General features: G+C 37.3%; 5 protein-coding genes and 1 non-coding gene across 6 annotated transcripts; 4 read left to right on the plus strand and 2 right to left on the minus strand.

The window, feature by feature from the left end:
* Window positions 1–984: 984 nt before the first annotated feature.
* On the plus strand, window positions 985–1,579 carry LOC6040722 (31 kDa ribonucleoprotein, chloroplastic). Its single transcript, XM_038248257.1, has 2 exons — window positions 985–1,111; window positions 1,174–1,579. Exon 2 carries the CDS (start codon window positions 1,236–1,238, stop codon window positions 1,494–1,496), a length of 261 nt encoding a protein of 86 aa, XP_038104185.1. The 5' UTR covers window positions 985–1,111; window positions 1,174–1,235; the 3' UTR covers window positions 1,497–1,579.
* Window positions 1,562–9,022, plus strand: LOC6040723 (acyl-CoA-binding domain-containing protein 6). The gene is made up of 2 exons (XM_001850024.2): window positions 1,562–2,324; window positions 8,784–9,022. The coding sequence occupies exons 1-2, from the start codon at window positions 1,591–1,593 to the stop codon at window positions 8,938–8,940; spliced, it is 891 nt and encodes a 296-aa protein (XP_001850076.2). The 5' UTR covers window positions 1,562–1,590; the 3' UTR covers window positions 8,941–9,022.
* On the plus strand, window positions 6,275–6,878 carry LOC119765105. The gene is made up of 2 exons (XM_038248255.1): window positions 6,275–6,300; window positions 6,357–6,878. Exons 1-2 carry the CDS (start codon window positions 6,294–6,296, stop codon window positions 6,767–6,769), a joined length of 420 nt encoding a protein of 139 aa, XP_038104183.1. The 5' UTR covers window positions 6,275–6,293; the 3' UTR covers window positions 6,770–6,878.
* Window positions 9,023–9,244: 222 nt separating the features above from the next.
* On the plus strand, window positions 9,245–10,234 carry LOC6040726 (mitotic spindle assembly checkpoint protein MAD2A). Its single transcript, XM_001850027.2, has 2 exons — window positions 9,245–9,507; window positions 9,574–10,234. The coding sequence occupies exons 1-2, from the start codon at window positions 9,441–9,443 to the stop codon at window positions 10,128–10,130; spliced, it is 624 nt and encodes a 207-aa protein (XP_001850079.1). The 5' UTR covers window positions 9,245–9,440; the 3' UTR covers window positions 10,131–10,234.
* Window positions 10,235–14,089: 3,855 nt separating this feature from the next.
* Window positions 14,090–14,998, minus strand: LOC6040727 (ADP-ribosylation factor-like protein 16). The gene has a single exon (XM_001850028.2). It carries the CDS (start codon window positions 14,699–14,701, stop codon window positions 14,150–14,152), a length of 552 nt encoding a protein of 183 aa, XP_001850080.1. The 5' UTR covers window positions 14,702–14,998; the 3' UTR covers window positions 14,090–14,149.
* Window positions 14,822–15,015, minus strand: LOC119765698. The gene has a single exon (XR_005276913.1). It is a non-coding gene; the product is annotated as a U12 minor spliceosomal RNA (small nuclear RNA).
* Between the last annotated feature and the right edge of the window lie 6,325 nt (window positions 15,016–21,340).

Below are 21,340 nucleotides of genomic sequence, written 5' to 3' on the forward strand. Positions count from 1 at the left end.
CCGAACACGATGCATCGGAAAAACCTAGATTCTGGGTTCCTGGCCGGAGATGTTCCGGATTCTCCAGGGCCAGATTTTTACAACAAGATGCAACAATAACTCTTTCCCACTAATAAAAAGTATGATAATTTTGAAGTTTATGTAAATAACTGACATGACTATACAAATAGTAAACATTTCAAGTAAAGTGGTGCAAGAAGAATATGCCATTAAAATAGTTATCAAAAAATTGGACTTATCTGAAAATATGCTACATGGACTTTAGAGATTCAAAATTTATAATTACGTGAAATCAGCTTATACCGTTAATAGCCGTTGAAACAATCATTTCGTTAGATACAATATTGCAAGAAATAATACTATCGCAAATTTTATTTTAACTTTTTGTTAAGTTATTCAAAAGTATCACAAAATAGGCAGAACTAAAACCGTGCCGAAATTATTTAATTAAAATTATTTTAGATAAATTATTTTTATTTTGTTCTTGAAAAACAACAAAACTTAAAAAGTATATTTATATTAGTCTAACCTTGAAATAGGAAAACACAAATTTGTGGAATAAACAATCCAAAAGGTATCTTGAAAAAATATGTTAATTTTTGGAATACTGATTGTATAATTTTAAATTTTTACTAAGGGTATCCTGCCGTTTATCGAAAAGGAAAACATAATGCAATTCGATCCAGACTTTTGATCATGCAGGTAAATAAGATTTAATTAAAGCTATAGTACATTTTATTAAGACTCTTTCAAATTACTTGAAAATATTGTAAATAATTTTAGCAAAATAGTTTGATTTCACACTGATTTAAGTACATAAAACATACATTTGAACGTTTTTTGTGTTAAACACCATAATTTTGTTATACAGAATTGTATGATACGTATTCATAAACCTAGTTTTTCGTGTATTTGAGTTTGCAGATTTTTGCAGATATTTGAAAAAAAATTTGCAGATAACTCAAAATTTCATCTGGCATCCCTGTGTGATTGCCGCAAAACGTCAGTTCGTAACAAAAAGGGTGAGATTTTTTTTCGTTCATTTCGCAACTCCGTAAACAAAGTTCGTGAACTGCATGAAATTCTTACCAAAACTTCGCATTCTCTGAAGGTAAATTCAGCTTCTTTTTTGTCGTATTAAATTTTATTCTTATGTAATCAATTCGATTCCAGCGATACTGTTTTTTTCCGTTCCCCTCTGCTGCCACTTTTAATTTTCCTACTGCTGTCTGGTCATGGCCGGTGGTGCCGCCTCCCGTTCGCTCAAGATCTTCGTGGGAAACGTTCCGTGGACCGTCGGTCACCGCGAGTTGCGTAACTACTTTGCCCAGTTTGGAAAGGTCTCGTGGGCCCAGGTCATCTTTGACCGGCGAACCGGCCTCTCCAAGGGCTACGGCTTCGTGTCGTTCCAGAAGGCGTCGGCGCTGGACAATCTGGACGCGACCAAGAAGCACACCCTGGAGCAGAACACGATCTTCTTCCAGCCGTCGGAATAGACGCGGTTTTTGTAGGGGAGGGCGGTGCATTTTGTGTGTGTTTTTAGTATTGGTAGATTAGTTTTGTAAGAAAAGAGACTTTAGCGCTGTGAGAATGTCCGATTTCGAGGAGGAAGTTGACCTGCTGGAGGAGGAGTTCAGTCGGGCCACCAAGTTCATCGAGCGTGGCCACGACCAGTTCGAGCAAAAGGAGCTGTTGAAGTTCTACGCGTTCTATAAGCAGGCAACGTCCGGCAAGTGTGACGTTCCGAAGCCGGGGATCTTCAACATGGCTGGCCGCGCCAAGTGGACCGCCTGGAACGAGCTGGGTGACCTCTCGAAGCCCCAGGCCATGCAGGGTTACGTCCAACATCTGACCCAGCTCAAACCATCCTGGGACCAGTCCTCGGAAGACGATTCCGAATACAAGCCTCAAAAGGGTTCCTGGGTGTCCGTTTCCACCTTCGCCCACGAAGAAGACACGGCCGCGGACAAAACCCTGGTAGATTTCATCAAGGAAGGCAACCTCCCACAGCTCGAGCAGGCCCTCGCAAATCCGGAAGTGCCGGGGCTCATCAATGAACTCGACGACGATGGTCTCGGCCTGATCCACTGGGCTGCCGATCGGGGCAACGAGCACGTGCTCAAGCTTATTTTGGCCGTGCCCGGCCGAGATCTGGACCTGAGGGACTCGGGCGGTCAGACGGCGCTGCATTACGCGTCCAGCTGTGGCAATCGGGACTGCGTTCGGGTGCTGGTTGAGGCCGGGGCGGACAAGAGTGCGAAAGATGACGAGGGGGAAAGTGTCGAGGAGGTGGCGTTTGATGCGGCAATAAAGGAGTTGCTGAAGTAAGTTGGTTGAATTTCTTTTGATGACTCTCCCTCGGATTCTCACTAAAATAATTTTATTATAGTTTTTAGAAGTTTTTCTCGTTTATTTTCAAAAAATTAAAATTTTATTAAAACTTCATGAGTAAATTAAGGTACAAAATTAAGTAAAACCATTTTGCCGTGCACGGTCGAGAATGCATTTGTAAAGTTCTATTGCACGTTCGACGAAGTTTACTCACAATTGGTTGCTTTTCGACTTGAATACAGTGAACTCCCGATTATCTGACAGCTCTTAAATTTTTATTGTACACTAAGAAATATAATTAAGCAATCTTTTGCTCGCTTTAGCTACTAGATTTGATTTAAAAAAATATTTTTGTGAGGAAATCAATTCTGTTTGGTGTAAATTGCATTCATTGTAACAGTTTAAGAATTATTACATTTTGAGAATTCCAGAAGGTTAGAATTTTTGAACACTTAAAATTTTAGATTTTTTTGAATTTGGCATAAAAAAATTTGAGAGTTTAAGAAATCTAGAATTTTATGGCTTAAAAATTTGGACTTTTGAAATGATAGAGTTTTCGGAATTTAGAATTTTTTGACTTTATTTTTTTTTTTGTATTTCATGAATTTAAATATTTTTGGATTTTAGTCAACTATTTCAGAATTTTAGAGTTTTAGAATTTTATATATATTTTTTTTTAGAATTTTAAACTAAAAGAATTTAAGAATTTTAGAATTTTAGAATTTTCGAATTTTTTGACTTTATTTTTTTGTATTTCATGAATTTAAATATTTTTGGATTTTAGTCAACTATTTCAGAATTTTATATATTTTTTATTTTAGAATTTTAAACTGAAAGAATTTAAGAATTTTAGAATTTACGGCTTTTTTTGAATTAAGCATAAAAAAATTTGAGAGTTTAAGAAATCTAGAATTTTATGGCTTAAAAATTTGGACTTTTGAAATGCAGGCCAAGTGCGAATGATGCTGATGATACCTCTTCAGTTGACGCTCAGGCGAGGAACATCCTGGAAGGAGCGTCACTGACTACGTCCGTAGTCCTGTTAGATCATACTTGATCAAGACAGTATAGCTCTGGTTCCTTGCAAGTGTCCTATTTTCTTACCTCCACGTTGGCTTGGTTTTCATGATGACCTAGCTGGTGGCCTGTGGAAACGGATCGTAAACCTTTGACCAAAGTCAAAGTCGAGACGGCTAAAAGAAAGGGGCGCGACAATGTGGGAAAGGGAAGTAATTTGTGATTGTAGACGGTATTGTTTTGATTCGCAGTATGTTGAGTCAACTGCTGTGGATGTACCTGAAACATCGCACAACGGGGTTTCTCTTCTCTTCATTCTCAGCTACCACCTATCTTCTGTTTATTTTGTTTCACTGATTTTCTAACGCGGTTTACTATCCTCCATTTGATTTCGATTTTACTCATTTGATTCTCTTATTTCTCAACGCTTTTTCACTCTATTTTACCAATTGATGCTGCTGTAACATACTTTCTGCTTTCCCTTAATTTGGCAGCGATGTCAATTTTGTTATCATCTGCCTTTTCTTTATTTATCTATTTGAATAATTTTTCATTTGCCCTATAAATTGCCCTCAATACAATCTAAGCTTGTTTGTTATCTCTATTTATTAATTATTGTTAATTTCTTTATCTACTTCATAAATTACTATCTTTCTTTTACTATTGATTCTTCAAATAGTATATTTCTTTCACTGTCCATTGTTTTCAATCTTCACCCTTTTCTTCAAACAAATGAGGTTCGAGCCCTTACTCAATTTTTGGAGTGATCAAAGAATTAACACAAATATTACTATTGTACTTTTGAAAAACTTTTATAAAATGCTTAGGACCAAAAGTTGTAACAAAACACCGCGACAAAAGAAATAGCAACATAAAAACACGACTCAACACTAGGAAAGATTTCAGGAGAAAACAAAACACAGTAAAATAACAACTAGTTTTTGAATTCAAACTAAAAATAAAACAGTTTTTGCTTTAATGAAAGTTGATAGGCACACTATAAATGGTTAGGCGCTTATACTTACATCAAACCCTACGTAATGTACCACCCCCGGCCGAGTTAAAATGCGTAACCGGAAAGAAGGTGTGCATGCCTGGCACGAACACTCAAAGCGTGTTCTAGCGTGCTGCTCGTACTGACTCAGAGCAAGGGTGAGATGTAGGTGTAAGGGCAGTGCGTGTTCGTCGGGAACCTGGTGCATAAGATCGGTCAAGGCCCGTTCTTACACTGAAAATTGCGAATTGCGAATTAAAAATTTGGACTTTTGAAATGATAGAGTTTTCGGAATTTAGAATTTTTTGACTTTATTTTTTTTTTTTTGTATTTCATGAATTTAAATATTTTTGGATTTTAGTCAACTATTTCAGAATTTTAGAGTTTTAGAATTTTATATATTTTTTATTTTAGAATTTTAAACTAAAAGAATTTTAGAATTTTAGAATTTTAGAATTTTAGAATTTTAGAATTTTAGAATTTTAGAATTTTAGAATTTTAGAATTTTAGAATTTTAGAATTTTAGAATTTTAGAATATTAGAATTTTAGAATTTTAGAATTTTAGAATTTTAGAATTTTAGAATTTTAAAATTTTAGAATTTTAGAATTTTAGAATTTTAGAATTTTAGAATTTTAGAATTTTAGAATTTTAGAATTTTAGAATTTTAGAATTTTAGAATTTTAGAATTTTAGAATTTTAAAATTTTAAAATTTTAGAATTTTAGAATTTTAGAATATTAGAATTTTAGAATTTTAGGATTCGAGAATTTTAGAATTTTAAATTTTAGAATTTTAAATTTTAGAATTTTAAATTTTAAATTTTAGAATTTTAGAATTTTAGAATTTTAAATTTTAGAATTTTAGAATTTTAAATTTTAGAATTTTAGAATTTTAGAATTTTAAATTTAAATTTTAAAATTTTAGAATTTTAAATTTTAGAATATTAGAATTTTAGAATTTAGAATTCGAGAATTTTAAATTTTAGAATTTTAAATTTTAGAATTTTAGAATTTTAAATTTTAAATTTTAAATTTTAAATTTTAGAATTTTAAATTTTAAATTTTAGAATTTTAGAATTTTAGAATTTTAGAATTTTAGAATTTTAGAATTTTAGAATTTTAGAATTTTAGAATTTTAGTATTTCAGAATTTTAGAATTTTAGAATTTTAGAATTTTAGAATTTTAGAATTTTAGAATTTAAGAATTTTAGAATTTTAGAATTTTAGAATTTTAGAATTTCAAAATTTTAAAATTTCAGAATTTTAGAATTTTAGAATATTAGAATTTTAGAATTTTAGGATTCGAGAATTTTAGAATTTTAGAATTTTAGAATTTTAGAATTTTAGAATTTTAGAATTTTAGAATTTTAGAATTTTATAATTTTAGAATTTTAGAATTTTAGAATTTTAGAATTTTAGAATTTTAGAATTTTAGAATTTTAGAATTTTAGAATTTTAGAATTTTAGAATTTTAGAATTTTAGAATTTTAGAATTTTAGAATTTTAGAATTTTAGAATTTTAGCCGCTTAAATCAAGTTTGTCCTATATGTAATTTTGTAAATATTGAGTTAATGATGCAGTTTGGTTCGAAATCGTGTGAACTATCAGAATAACCAATAAACTTTATAGGCGGGACAAATTTTACTTGCGTTTTTCTCGGCTTGCTGTGCAGCAGAATCCATTTTTTTAAATACTGAAGTATTAAATAAAAATGCAGTTAATCAGTAGTACGATGTATAAAATTATGTCGATGTTGCAATGTACACACAAGTGCCTTGCCCAGTACAATGAATGTCGTCGTGCGAGAATCATTAACATAATCAAACGCAGATGTCCACTGCAGCTAGTTACTGCTGAACATGTTGCGACATTTTTGCAACACAATTTGCGCTATAAAAACTAGAAAAAAAATGCTTCATGCTCTTGTTATAATAAAACTAACTGCTTAACATGATTGGTAAGTGCTCTGAAATACAATGAAATTACAACAACAAAAATCAAGCCTCCTTCAAGTTTCAGCATTTTTCGTATTGCTTGCCATCCTGGGGGCAGGCGCGTACACCGATCCAAAATGTGCCTACCTAAACTGCATGCGAGAGTACCGTCCCGGGGGTGCGTACTGTGCCCTCGGAGATCCGTACGCGCTGTGTCAGTGCCACAGCGGTTACAACTTGGCCACTCTGCTGCGGTGTCCTTACGGGCAAGCCTTCAACGAGTACCTGAACCGGTGTGCGGAAAACACCGAGCGAGTTCGAAACTCTTGCTTTTATTTTTTCCAGAGGCGTGGAATGGGCTCCAATCAGCAGCAGTTTGGGGGTGGAATGGTGCCCAACCAGCAGTATGGACGTGGGGTGGTTCCGAACCAGCAGTATGGACGTGGGGTGGTTCCGAACCAGCAGCAGTATGGTTATGGGTATGGGAAGTGAAGTTGCAGTGCATTCAAGTTTATTTGAGGATGGAAAGGTTGCTTACTTAAGTTTATTTGATGTCTTTTTGTTTGAATAGAAATAAATCCTAAATGTTTTAATATTCAAATGAATGATTGCTGAATTAATTAGGTATTTAATGTTTGTATTTTGGTTTGGTCTCAAGTATGGTTCAAACAATACTTATACCTATGAAAATTTACTAAGTCAATTGAAAAATACTCATTGGCACTATTTTTCACTATTTCGGGAAATCAGCTTTTAGTGAAACAAGTGAATGTTCAGAATTTCAGAATGAAAAATATTTTGTGCGATCAGCCTGTACGACTCCACCTTGATTTTCTAAATTCCACCAATGTGTTTTGATTAAGGGATTTAAAAAAAAAATGTGCATGTCTTAATTAAAAAAATAATTCAATATCATAAGAGATATAAGCAGTCGATGGGAGCAGTCGGTGCAGACCCGGCTTTCCGCAAAGTATTCATTTTTGTTTGGGTTTTTTTTTATTATGAAAGAAAAAACAACTTGTTTAATTTTTTTAATTTCATTGAAGTCATCGAAGTATGGTCCTATCTTGCTCCTGGGTTGTTTTGGGGCCTAATTACGATCAGAAAACAGCTGTACCATTTAAATTGAACATTTTTGAAGATTATCCATACAAACGACAATCCCAACACCAATTCTTGAAATCGTCAGTTGAAAAAAAAATCTTCAATGCTCAGAAAAAAACATTTTACATCTAAATATTATTTTTAGAAATTTGAACGAGTGTATTTATTTTTTTAAAATTAATTTAAAAATCCACTTTAAATCCTTTGCGGTCGTTGGGAGCAACAATAACACAAATTTAAGCTTAATTTAAGGACCCAATTTATGATATTATTTTTCACATCAATAAAGCTTATTTTCTGGGTAAAATTACTCTGACTTGTACGCTGAAAAGGTTTTTAAATGGATTTTTTAAATCAATTTTTAAAAAATAACTTCGCGGCCCTTCTTGATAGAAAAGGTCCTACAGAGCGGATACGCTAATTGGAACGACTGACAGCCAGGGTTCAAAATTTGAAAAATCTGGTAAATTATCGATTAAAAATCTGGAAAAATCAGGAATTCTTAGTGGTGGAAGGGAGAGATGATGTGAATTAATTCAAAAGTTTGTAGAATTCAGATGGTTTGACCGATTTTATTAGGTTAAAAATGTTGAATTTACATTTCCTTTAAGAAAAACTCATTCTCAATTCAGTTCGTTCATTTTAATCAAAAAGTTGTTAAAAATAAAAAAATCCAAATCTGGAAGGATACATTTTTATTGTCTGACATTTGAAAAATCTGGCATTCCCAGATTTATCTGGCAACCTGGCAACCCTGCTGACGGCTGCAAAAGTTGATATCACGTATTCGGAAATTGTGCAATAATGGGGTTGAAACGCCAACATAATAATTTTTAATTCGAATACGTTAAAATTAGCGAGCATTCGAAGTAGCAAAATTCGAATTAACGAATCAGTGCTGCACTTGAAAGTTCGTTCCAAGGGGAACTTAGTTGATTCATCGAAAAACTGTTGTCTTGACAATTTTTTTTTTTGCAATAAATTAAAAAAAAAAAACAGAAATCAGTAAACCTTAAAATGAACTGTTTTCAGAAATGGGTTTAAATCACGTTTTTCACTGTTGTACAAAAACTTTTAAATAGAGCTGACTGAAAATATCTACAGCATTTCTTTCCTTTGGGTGTAGAATAACCCTGTATTTTGTAATGATTTTGATGTTGCAAAACGCATCCAGATGGTTTTCTTGGTGCCGGTTGTAGATTAAGTTTCATCATGATATTTGATTATTATAATTGTAACACAACGAAACTTGTTTCGAAATTTCGCAGTAAGTCTCCTAGTATAAAAGCCTTGAAATCTTTTCCTTTTATTTATACCAAACTCAACTTGTAGCCATCATGCATGGTGGTAGGTATTTTGAAGTTATTTGCCACGCAAATCCTAACTTTTATTGTAATTTCAGCTATCTTCCTCCTCCTCACCATCGCTCTAACGGCGCCAGCCTTCGCCGACCAGAGATGTACCTACCTGCGGTGCAGAACCGAGTTCCGGAAGACCGGGGCGTACTGCGCTCACGGGGACTTTGCCCACTACTGCATGTGCAGAAGCGGCATCGATGAGGCGCTCCTGATGCAGTGTCCGTACGGGCAGATATTCAACGAATTTCTCAACAAATGCGGCCAAAACAGCGAGCGCAACCAAGATTTGTGCCGAAACTTCTTCCGGACACGCGGAATGAGTCCGCACGGGTTTGGAAATTGAGGGCTTTTGATTTTTGGTGAATAAATATACTATTTCGGTAAATCAATTTCAGAGTGTAGATGTGATTCATTCTGACTTTTACCCACTCGATGGGTACGTTTTCAAATGGTGAAACCCTACAACAGCACCGTGCAACTGTCATCAGCTGTTTGCTTTGCGAGAGAGTAATGAGAGAAACGTCACCGCCGTCGCGAGAGAGAGCTCTCAAATCAAAACACTTTTGCCGCTCGATTCGTCAGACGAAAAGTTCGTTAAAATTTCTTTCGAATAAACTTTGCTTATTTAAATAGTGCACTTATTTCAATAGTTAGTCGAATATCTCTGAATTGTGCGTTGTGAACAAGTGATTTTGATCGAAATGGCCACCTCCACTCAGAATGCCATCACACTGAAGGGATCGGCCGCCATCATTTCGGAATATCTCAGTAAGTCCCTTCTCCGGACGGAACAAAGAATTATTTATTCAGAACTTCCTCCTCTCCCTCCTCTAGACTACGGCATCAACTCGATCCTGTTCCAGCGTGGGATCTACCCCCCCGAACAGTTCACCAGCGTCCAGCAGTACGGCCTCACGATTCTGATGTCCAAGGACGAGAAGATCATCGCGTTCCTGCGGAACGTGCTCACCCAGGTGCAGCACTGGCTCGCCCAGAACCAGGTGGACAAAATCTCTATGATCATCACGAACGTGCACACCAAGGAGGTGCTCGAGTGCTGGGACTTTAAGGTCCAGAACGAACTGGGCGACTCGGCCACGAAGCTGGACCCGAACAACCCGCCGACCTCGTCGAAGGAGCTGAAAAAGATTCAGGCGGAGATCCGCGACGTGATGCGGCAGATTGCGGCCACCATCAGCTACCTGCCGCTGATCGAGTCGATTTGTACGTTCGATTTGTTAATACATACGCTGAAGGACTCGGAAGTGCCCGAGCTGTGGTCGCCGACGGCGGATGCGAAAATTGAGAACGCCCAGACGGTGCAGCTCAAGTCGTTCTCGACCGGGCTGCACAAGATGAACACGATCGTCAACTACAAGATGACCGATTGAAGGCGGGGGAGGCAGTATTAGAAGAGCTTTTGGATGGGGTTGGGCGGATGAATGTGACCTTATTGTTTGTGAGATTTTTTAAATAGACATTTTTGATTAAATAATCTGTGTATTCATTCTTATCACATTATATTTCCTTCATTTTCTCAAATCCCAGATCATTCGGTTTTGCATCACTGGTTTCTTTATATGGATTGGTAGCTGTCCATAAAAATAAAGTACTAAAAATTTTTTCGCAAATCTGTACATTGAGTTGGAATTTTCTGATCATTAATCTTTGGCAAAATTATAATTTGTAATTAGGTTTGTAATTTTGGATAAGTAATTCCCCTCACTGAAAGTTTATGGAGAAGATGCAAAGGAGACTGAAGTAATTGAGATTCGTACACCAAGACTGCGCCTCGTTGACGGAAGTATGTTTGAATGTTTTTTGGTTTTCATTTTGATTAAAATTGTTGTTACTTTGAACCAGGAACGAAACATTCTAAGCTCATCAAAGCTAGCAGAGATTATTGATTCATCCAAGGTTGAATACATAAACATTTCAGCTATAAAGGGTCTTTTCCGAGTACGGGATTACGGTGCTGGCTACCAGGACGGCCTTGAAAACGTTGTCGGAATCTGAGGAATTGGTGCAACACCCGTCCTGATTGTAATCTCTTCCGGTCGGCGTAACGAAGGGCAGTCATAAACCAATTGATCAGCAGCAGAGATAGGTGAACTACTAGGAGGTCCCGGCTTTAAACATGTTTGTCATAAAAGATTTGGCCAATCTTGAGATTAACCTGCAGGAAAAAAACAAGCAACGGCGGTTCCAGAATCAGAGCTGGTCAATTCCCATCGGATGTGTTCGAAGTGGGACAAATACACAATTCAACGAACAACGCTGTGGCAGTGTGGTTCATTAACATTCTGTCCCACCAAGAATGCATCCAGAAGCTGATCCTTGAAGTTAAGTGTACTCAGCATAATATTGACACAGGATTTCAGTTCATTTGTGATAATTTTGATGTCGTAGGATCGACACATTATCGTTTAAAAGAAAAAATACGCTTTTGTTCGTCAAAGAACAGTCCACGGTGTCAATAGATTTTTTTGGAATATGACGCGTGACATTCTAGGTACTTGCATCTTACGTCCCTAGTAGAGATGAAACGCCACAGATTTTTGTTTAGCAACATGCCGTGCGATGCAGTTTCTGGTCCGCCGTGTCCGGCAAGAGGTTCTTTCAAGCAATCCAACAGACCTTTCGCCTCCAGAAGGACTTTAACCCGGAACTTCCAGTTCCCGTATTCAACTCCGTGCGGCAACCAATTTTGCTACACAATCATCTTGTGAAAATTTCTTTCAACTCCTCAATCGTGTTCTGGGCTCATAACCTGATGAAGTCAGAAGAGATTTAGAGAAAACAGTCTTTATTGAAGAATCGTCAGACTAGAATTGAAAAATTAAGTAATCTGAACACAGTAGCACACTGCGATCTACAATGAGAAAAACAAATGTTAAGAAAACATAACCTAACTTTGATAGTGGAAATTCTCGTTTTTTTGGCAGATTCAGGACTCGGTCTTAATTCTGGCCAATTTGCCGTTTGGTTGGTTGCAAACTCGCAAACAAACAAACTTTTTGATAGTTTGCCTGCTTTATTTGTTTGTCTACCTTGTTTATATAAACGTCAGCCTGTATATATTGGCTTTGGCAAACTGTTGGCAAATTGTCAAACACAAAAAAGTGAGAGTTTGTTTGTTTGTTTGCCATAGTCTAATACCTCCTTAACTCGAGTGGACCTTTACCTTTGAGCAATTCTCTACGAAATCGGTCTTTTTTCTTCAATTTTAATTTTTTTTTTTTAATCCGGCTGAAACTTTTTTGGTGCCTTCGGTATGCCCAAAGAAGCCATTTTGCATCATTAGTTTGTCCATATAATTTTCCATACAAATTCGGCAGCTGTCCATACAAAAATGATGTATGAAAATTCAAAAATCTGTATCTTTTGAAGGAATTTTTGATCGATTTGGTGTCTTCGGCAAAGTTGTAGGTATGGATACGGACTACACTGGAAAAAAATACACGGTAAAAAAATTTGGTGATTTTTTATTTAACTTTTATCACTAAAACTTGATTTACAAAAAACACTATTTTTAATTTTTTTATTTTTGATATGTTTTAGAAGACATAAAATGCCAACTTTTCAGAAATTTCAGGTTGTGCAAAATTACTGACCGAGTTATGAATTTTAATCAATACTGATTTTTCAAAAATCGAAATTTTGGTCGTAAAAATTTTTCAACTTCATTTTTCGATGTAAAATCAAATTTGCAATCAAAAAGTACTTTACTAAAATTTTGATAAAGTGCACCGTTTTCAAGTTATAGCCATATTTAAGTGACTTTTTTGAAAATAGTCGCAGTTTTTCATTTTTTTAAATTAGTGCACATGTTTGCCCAGTTTTGAAAAAAATATTTTTGAAAAGCTGAGAAAATTCTCTATATTTTGCTTATTCGGACTATGTTGATACGACCTTTAGTTGCTGAGATATTGCAATGCAAAGGTTTAAAAACAGGAAAATTGATGTTTTCTAAGTTTCACCCAAACAACCCACCATTTTCTATCGTCAATATCTCAGCAACTAATGGTCCGATTTTCAATGTTAATATATGAAACAATTGTGAAATTTTCCGATCTTTTCGAAAAAAATATTTTTGGAATTTTCAAATCAAGACAAACATTTTAAAAGGGCGTAATATTGAATGTTTGGCCTTTGTAAAATGTTAGTCTTGATTTGAAAATTCCAAAAATATTTTTTTCGAAGAGATCGGAAAATTTCACAAATGTTTCATATATTAACATTGAAAATCGGACCATTAGTTGCTGAGATATTGACGATAGAAAATGGTGGGTTGTTTGGGTGAAACTTAGAAAACATCAATTTTCCTGTTTTTAAACCTTTGCATTGCAATATCTCAGCAACTAAAGGTCGTATCAACAAAGTCCAAATAAGCAAAATATAGAGAATTTTCTCAGCTTTTCAAAAATATTTTTTTCAAAACTGGGCAAACATGTGCACTAATTTAAAAAAAAACTGCGACTATTTTCAAAAAGTCACTTAAATATGGCTATAACTTGAAAACGGTGCACTTTATCAAAATTTCAGTAAAGTACTTTTGATTGCAAATTTGATTTTACATCGAAAAATGAAGTTGAAAATTTTACGACAAAATTTCGATTTTTGAAAAATCAGTATTGATTAAAAATTCATAACTCGGTCAGTGATTTTTGCACAACCTGAAATTTCTGAAAAGTTGGCATTTTATGCCTTCTAAAACATATCAAAAATAAAAAAATTAAAAATAGTGTTTTTTGTAAATCAAGTTTTAGTGATAAAAGTTAAATAAAAAATCACCAAATTTTTTTACCGTGTATTATTTTTCCAGTGTAGTCCGTATCCATACCTACAATTTTGCCGAAGACACCAAATCGATCAAAAATTCCTTCAAAAGATACTGATTTTGAATTTTCATACATCATTTTTGGACAGCTGCCGAATTTGTATGGAAAATTATATGGACAAACTAATGATGCAAAATGGCTTCTTTGGGCATACCGAAGGCACCAAAAAAGTTTCAGTCGGATTAAAAAATACAAAAAAAATCGAATGACCGAAATCCTAGAGAACTGCTCCTTTACGATTCGAATTGAACTCCGTTTCGAAATTCCTATTACGTTAACTGTGTAGGATCACGATGAGCGTGGTCTTCTTGGGGACACTGACTGACGAGATGGACCGTAACTAGATCCGCATGATTCGAAGGGTGGCAGTCCCGAGTAGGTGGAGTCTGTTAGACGAATATCTGCAACCGTGTTCATCGGTCTAATGAGACGACAAGATTTTACAAAACTAATAATCAAATTCCCCTCATAGGTCCATGTGAAACTGTCAGTATACCGTAATGAACAGGTTTATGTTTTCTTAACCACGAACAAAACTACTTTATTTCGAACAACAACACATTCGCTGACTAGGTCGCCAACCAATCGTAGATTTCGTCGATGCCCTCCTTGTCGATCGCGCTAAACTGCACAATCGTGATAGCTTGCGGGATCTGCTTCTGGAACTTTTCCATCTGCAGCATCAGCAACGCCTCGTTCCGCATCTGGCGATAGGCCAGGTCCATCTTGGACAGCACCAGCAGAAACTTGGTCTTCTGGAGTCGCGGTTCGGCCAGCATCGAGTACAGCAGGACGCCGGCGGCCGAAATCTGGCACAGGTTGGACGTGTCCACCACGTATATCACCTTGTCCACGGGTTTGGCCAGATAGTCGCGCCACAGCGGGGCCAGGCAGCCACCGACCTCGCGGACCTGCACCAGGTCACGCTTCCGCGGCGGTGGCGCAGGCTTCACGTTGATGTCCTTCTCGTCGATGACGACCGGGGGGATCTTGATGGTGAAGAGGTTCGTTCCGACGCTGGGCACCGAGTGGGAGGTGAAGTTGACCGAATCCGGATTTTGCAGACAGGTCAGCAGCAGGGTTTTGCCCGCGCTAATCGGTCCAAGGCACAGGTAGGACATCGCGTCGGACACTGTTTTGTTTTCGAGGTTGTTGGATCGATGAGGCTAGCGGCCATGGGTTGTTAGGGGTAACGGAATTTCGGAAAACAGCTGATGTTTAGTAATTGAAAGCTTTTAGTTGAGGCAGATCGCTGGCACGCCCGAGTATCGCCGCAAAAGTAGGCGGCGACGACTGCGAGGGGACGACCTGTACCTCTAGGAAAAATTTCTGCTTACGAAACCGAATCCCATTCGGGAAGTTCGGCCCAATGTGCGGAAGCTGAGCAAAGCGCTAACAGTGCTCTTAATTTTCCTTACTCATTAGTTTAAGGCACGAATCCGAGCTGAGGATGGTAGGCGTGTTAATGACGACGCGGTCAATGTGCACTAGCGATGCGTTAAAGGAGGGGGTAGCGTGCGACAAAAAGATGTCACGCCGCAGTTGCATCGCATGTCAAAGATGGTTAGAAAGGAATGAAGTGTTTATTGAGTCATTTTCACTCATTGAAAGAATCTATTTAAGAGACATCGCTAAAACTGCTAATGAACTAAAGAAATAATGTATCCTGAAGTGAAATTCAGCGCACAACAGGGCTTTGACAGCTGCACCCAGCTATATACGATTCCAGCGCCCAGAGCCCACTATATTGAAGTACCTATTCGAGCGCTTCATTTGGATAGCGCAAATTAGGTTGCTTTTCAGGATTTGAATTTCGTTGAATACTATAATCTGCCGCCCTACGCATCAGCTCCGACTAAATTAGGCGCAACTAATAAATTCCTGCCCGCGCAGGGTGCGAAAATTGTTTTGTTTTCCATTATTGGTCCGGACTGCTGCTGCTGCCGCCGGTGCCATTGTGCCATGATAAGCAACAAAGAAGCGATTCGGTTGACTCGTGCCTCGGCGTGAATTTTCCACCGTAGGGAAATGTTCACTTTCAATTTCGACGCCAGCCAATCATCGCCGCAGCCGTAAAGAAGACATTGACGAAGAAGAAGATATCATCGCGATGAGACGCAGGGTTGCCAGCCCCCACGTGGTGAAATTGATGTGAAACGCGTTCACTCTGTTTTACTAATCCGATGCGATTGATTTATGGAAGCCCGAGGCAACTTAGTAAGCAGCGCAACTAGCAAATCGATGGGGGCCGAGTACCGACCGTAGTGAGCAGGAGCTTAGTATGGGAGGACTTGTGGAAATGTGTCGAGAAATCATCGGGCCATCGATTTAAACACGCACGCGGCTTGAAGTGGCGATATGGGCTTTCGCAGGTGGGGGTGGGGAGAACTCCTAATGAAAATGTTTAGGATCAGCACACGATGGGTATCGGAGGAACTTGATGGAAAAGTGATTGAGCGAAGGTGGTATTTAAAAAAAATCATTCGCATAAACAGTGCTTGTATCATTGGCCAGTGTGGGCAATGGAAACGCGCTGATTGATGGACGGTTTTAGTTCGAGATGCGAAGAGATATCTTTTCATTGAATGTTGAAGAAAACTTGGATTCAGTTGATGATTGTTTCAAATATGGCGTCATCCATAAAGTATGTCACGCTCTAGGGTGGAGGGGGGGGGGGATTTCGGCTGATTTTAGCGTGACGTACTTTATGGGGACCCGTGGTCCAGGGGTAAGCGTGGTTGCTTCTCACCCAGTCGGCCTGGGTTTGATCCCAGAAGGTGTCCCGGTGGCATTTTTCGAGACGAGATTTGTCTGATCACGCCTTCCGTCGGACGGGAAGTAAATGTTGGCCCCGGACTAACCTTAAAAGGTTAGGTCGTTAGCTCAATCCAGGTGCAGGAGTCGTCTCCCTGGGTCCTGCCTCGGTGGAGTCGCTGGTAGGCAGTTGGACTAACAATCCAAAGGTCGTCAGTTCGAGTCCCGGGGTGGATGGAAGCTAAGGTGTAAAAAGAGGTTTGCAATTGCCTCAACAATCAAGCCTTCGAACACTTAGTTTCGAGTAGGAATCTCGCAATCGAGAACGCCTGTAGAGCGAAAAATTTGATTTGATTTGATTGACCTTATGGATGAAGCCTATGACAGTATTTTGATTCCGTGCAAAGTTTTTAACGAATTTAAATCGAAAGGTTCCCGTATCCATTTTCTTTCATTATAATGTAAAAATTAGAATCACTTTCATTAATTGGACAAAAAATTTAAAATGATTTTTAACAAAGAAAATGTAGGGTATTTCTAAAGGCTCTTTAAATTTTTAATGTCTCAAATTGTCCATTCACTAAGAAAAGAAGCAAGAAAAACTGATCGCAATTTCACAAATTAAAAAAATATTCAAGAGCTATAAAATTATGTTTGAATACATGTGGTGAAATTTCGATATTTTGGGGGAAATTCACAGATTCCGGACTTTTTCTCGAATTTTGCGCATTTTTGTATTATTGAAATATGTTTAAAGGATAAAGAAGCTTAATTTTTATTTATCGAATAATTTATTTAAAGTTATTATAAAATATGAACTTTTTTTCGTTATAAATGGATAAAAATGATTCCTTCTAACTTTTTGTTTTAAAATTTGAAAAAAATATTGAAAATGTTTAAATTAGGGGAACTATACCCTTTTTCAGCCTATTTCTATTATCGGCCTATCAGCACTTTGATCACGAATTACAGCTTTCATAATGTGTTTTGACTGTTCCAAAGTAATAAATAGCTCAAATAAAAGTGAGCAAGCAACTCTCCATTGTTGATTCATCTGAAAATGTTGATTTAATAGCGGAAAACGGCAAAAGTGATGACAATTGGTCGAACGGCTTAGAGTGATTAAAATGGGCATATTTCCCCTACAAAATAAATAAATATTATTTTTCATCACAATAATGTTGAACATATTATCTTTAAAAAAATTGCGCATCATCACTGAATTAAATACTCATAAAAGTGAATTGTTCAAAACAGCATTAATATTTTTACAACTCGATAAAACCAAAAGACTTTCAAGTAAAATTTCAAAATCCACGAAAATAAAAAGGAGACTGGATAAAAATATGAGTACCAAGATACGTTTGTTAACATTTTTTTTGTTAAAAAATTCAAATGAGAATAATATAAAATAAATACTTTTAAACTAAATGCACTCTCCTTGCACATTCGGAGTTCGGTTTGTGCTGTCATCGAGTGCGGATCGTCGTGTCTCGCGCGCGTTTATTTTCTGTGTATTTGGGTGTTTTGTTGTAACCAGGCGCTCCATTTTTTAATAATTCAGCCCGGGACTAACCGTGGATCAGTTTTCTGGTGGAATTTTGTGTGTTCTTTTGTTTTATTTCGGATGAATCTGATTTTTTTCAAGTGTTTTCCTGTCCATGTTGATGGCTTACACGGCGTCGGTTCGGTTCGGCTTATGTATTGGTGTCGGCGAAGGAGGAAACCGAATACGTCTGGTTGTCTGTATGCGTGTGTGGTTTTGGGATGACATGAAGGTTACAGCAGGTTACATCGTGCGTGATCGCGATAGTGTGAGTGTGCTGAGTAGTGAAAGGGCAAAAAAAGAGCTGAGCTGCTGTAAAGATGTGATAATGCGATACCCAACCGTCCCCTAACATGACAGTTTTCGTGAGTTGCGCGTATCCACCGACAGATGGCAAGTGGGCCTCGTCGGAGTACGCCCATCAAATACGCAACTCAAAATTTGCATAGGAAACTTTTTTTTCGTGACGGCTTTTGTGGCACGCTCACTTTAACAGTTCTAGACTAATATTTGAACGAGGCGTATCTCTAAACAAGTTTTTAAAGAAAATGATTCCATAATGCTTATTTTGTCGTTTTAAATCAAAACAAGGCAAAAACTATATTTGATTAAACTATTCGCCATTTTCAAAAATTTGGCTAGATAATATCGAAGGCCGCCATCTTAGGCCCACTGGGCCCACAAAACGGGGTACGCTAAGTTTGTATGGGAGCTGTCAACATGCTCCCGGGCTGGCGATACCCGAATTTTGCGTGAAGAGGGGTTTTTCGGTGTTTCGGAACTTAATGGCCTTTCTTGGTGTTTTCTAAAAATGGTGTCTACGGGGGAAGGCCTCAAAGAAGGCTGAACGGCCGAATGTAAGTGCTGATCCATCAAGCTTCGCATGTGGTTTCGGAAGCCGGTGTGCGTTGGTAGTGTGGAAACCCGGTGGTCGCGTCGAGCGCACGGCAATGTGTACGATTGTCAACACGGATGGCACGCGCTCTTCGTCGTGCTTGTGTGCAACAAGGCTTCGGAATTATGTGTACGGGTGGGGAGAGCGGAACACGAGAACGAGGCAAAGCAGCGATTCTGGCGCTGGTCCACAGCAGTGGCGGCTCTCTCAATGCCTTTTCTACCATGCGCCGAGGATCACGTGGGTAGTCGTTAAAGATAATGCGGAATTCGGGTGAGATCAGTCTTATTTGTATTGTTATTATGTAGCCCTACGAGTGACAGTGTGTGTGTGCTTGGTAAAGCTTGAACGGATGAGAGAGAGAAAGAGAGAATCATGTTTACTAGCCAGGGATGCAAGAACGGAGCATTAATCGACGGATAAAAATAATGCCAGAAGTTTTTTTATTTGTTATTATTGAATTAAATGCAATCTCAAATATTGAAACAAATAGAAGGAAACAAAAATGAATTTATGTGTTACATGTATTGTTTTGCTGGTTGCTTCTTCTACATTCAATATAGCGTCAACAAACTTCAGAAATAAGCTTGAACTAACGTGAATTTGGAAATTAAAATGAGATAAAACAGAGATTACTGTAGTTTTCAAACAACTTGCAAATTTTAACGGTTAAGGTCTCGGTGAGTGAGAGTGTGGTGTGTAAGAGTTTGTATGAATGAGTTTTTTTTTCAATATAAATCAAATTATTTTTCAGGGATTGATTCGATGCTGTTAAACGTTCGCGTCGTGGTCGGTTCTCCCGCTAAGTAATTTCGTCGTTATCGTTTCGTACCGCCGGTTTGTCGTTATCTTCAAATTGATTAGGACTGATCGAAAAGTTGTTTATTTTTGTTCGGCTTCGATTCGGGCGCATTTGTTTCTGTTGATTATCCAGTCATCCTTATTGTAATCATCGTTTTTATCTATTTGTCGCGCGTGGTTGATTCGACTTGACATTGCTTTTGAATGTTTTCTCATTTTTCTTAATGGCTTAATACTATTCTTTTGCCGCGAAACAAATAAAAATCGGTCGATAATTAAAAATGATTTCTTGTAATCAATGGGATCATCACGATTGAGTGCGTGACGACCGACTCACGCAGGATTTTCGTTACCGTTGTCGTCTTTATTGTTACGAGTTCGGGTTCGTTTTCGTCCAAAGTTTGGTTTGCCACGTTTACCGTCGAGTTTGCCACGCAATTTGCATTTTTTTCATTTAATATTAAATTTGTTTTCGCAAATCAAAAGTCCTTCCCACAGCACCAATGCTCGGAAGGCACGCGTTCGATTAAAAAGTTTCTAAATAATAAACATTGTATCTTTCCGCAGCCGGCTGCCTAAGATTTTAAAAATTCAACCGATAAACAAATTGCTTATGGTCGCATCACCTACCACAGTGAATCCTGACCTCATACCCATCTTACTAACCCCTCAAAACTCATGTGATACTTTGTCGGAGACGCAGTCGATTTGGCGGTCCCATCACTCAAGTATCGGACTAACATTCCCATCCACTTCCCCGTGTCTTACCACTGGTCGTGGCCGGCGTCGGTATTGATCAGCACGATAGGGACCTTTGAAAATTGCGAAGGGGTGATGATTGGTTCCTACTTTTCATCTGTGGTCCACGGAGCAATGATTGGGGGTCCTGGTCAATAACGAAGTAGCAGCTACGGGTAGACACCAATGCTAAATGCACTCTCCTTGCACATTCGAGTTTAAAAGGATCAATAACTTTATGTTTGACAAGTTATTAATTCTTAAAATGAACCCTGAAATTAGTTTTTATTAGTTTTCTCTCTGAATAAAAATTATGATTGATTCTATTTTGAAGTTTTTTGTTAGAAAATTCGGACTAGGCTGAAAAGTTGAACTTTTCAGCACTTGTTTTGAAATTTAATAATATTCAACATTGTTTTGATTTAAACGGTGAATCGACTTAACATTTGGATATTTGACATACAATTCCATTCAAAATGTGTTTTTCGGAATTGCAAAAAACGTTGTATGGCTTGTTGTATGGTATTCGTTGCAAAACTTGATTTTCAGCACTTGTCATATTTATCCAACTCGGTGAACCTCGTTGGATAAATGTACAACTAGTGCTGAAAAAATCTTCTTTTTGCAACTTGTTGCATAAACTACTATTGAAGGATTGTAAATTCTTTTTAAAATGTTAGAATAAAGATTTTTCCATAATTAGAAAAAATATCGCTTCAAAGAGAGCAATTCTTTACGAAATCGGTCTTTTTTTAGAATTTTAATTTTTGTATTTTTTAATCCGACTGAAACTTTTTTGGTGCCTTCGGTATGCCCAAAGAAGCCATTTTGCATCATTAGTTTGTCTATATAAATTTCCATACAAATTTGGCAGCTGTCCATACAAAAACGATGTATGAAAATTCAAAAATCTGTATCTTTTGAAGGAATTTTTTGATCGATTTGGTGTCTTCGGCAATGTTGTAGGTATGGATATAGACTACAGTGAAAAATAATATTACATGGTACCGTAAACTGGGGTCAATC

This window comes from Culex quinquefasciatus, chromosome 1 (assembly GCF_015732765.1).
Source record: "Culex quinquefasciatus strain JHB chromosome 1, VPISU_Cqui_1.0_pri_paternal, whole genome shotgun sequence".
Lineage (NCBI taxonomy): Eukaryota > Metazoa > Arthropoda > Insecta > Diptera > Culicidae > Culex > Culex quinquefasciatus.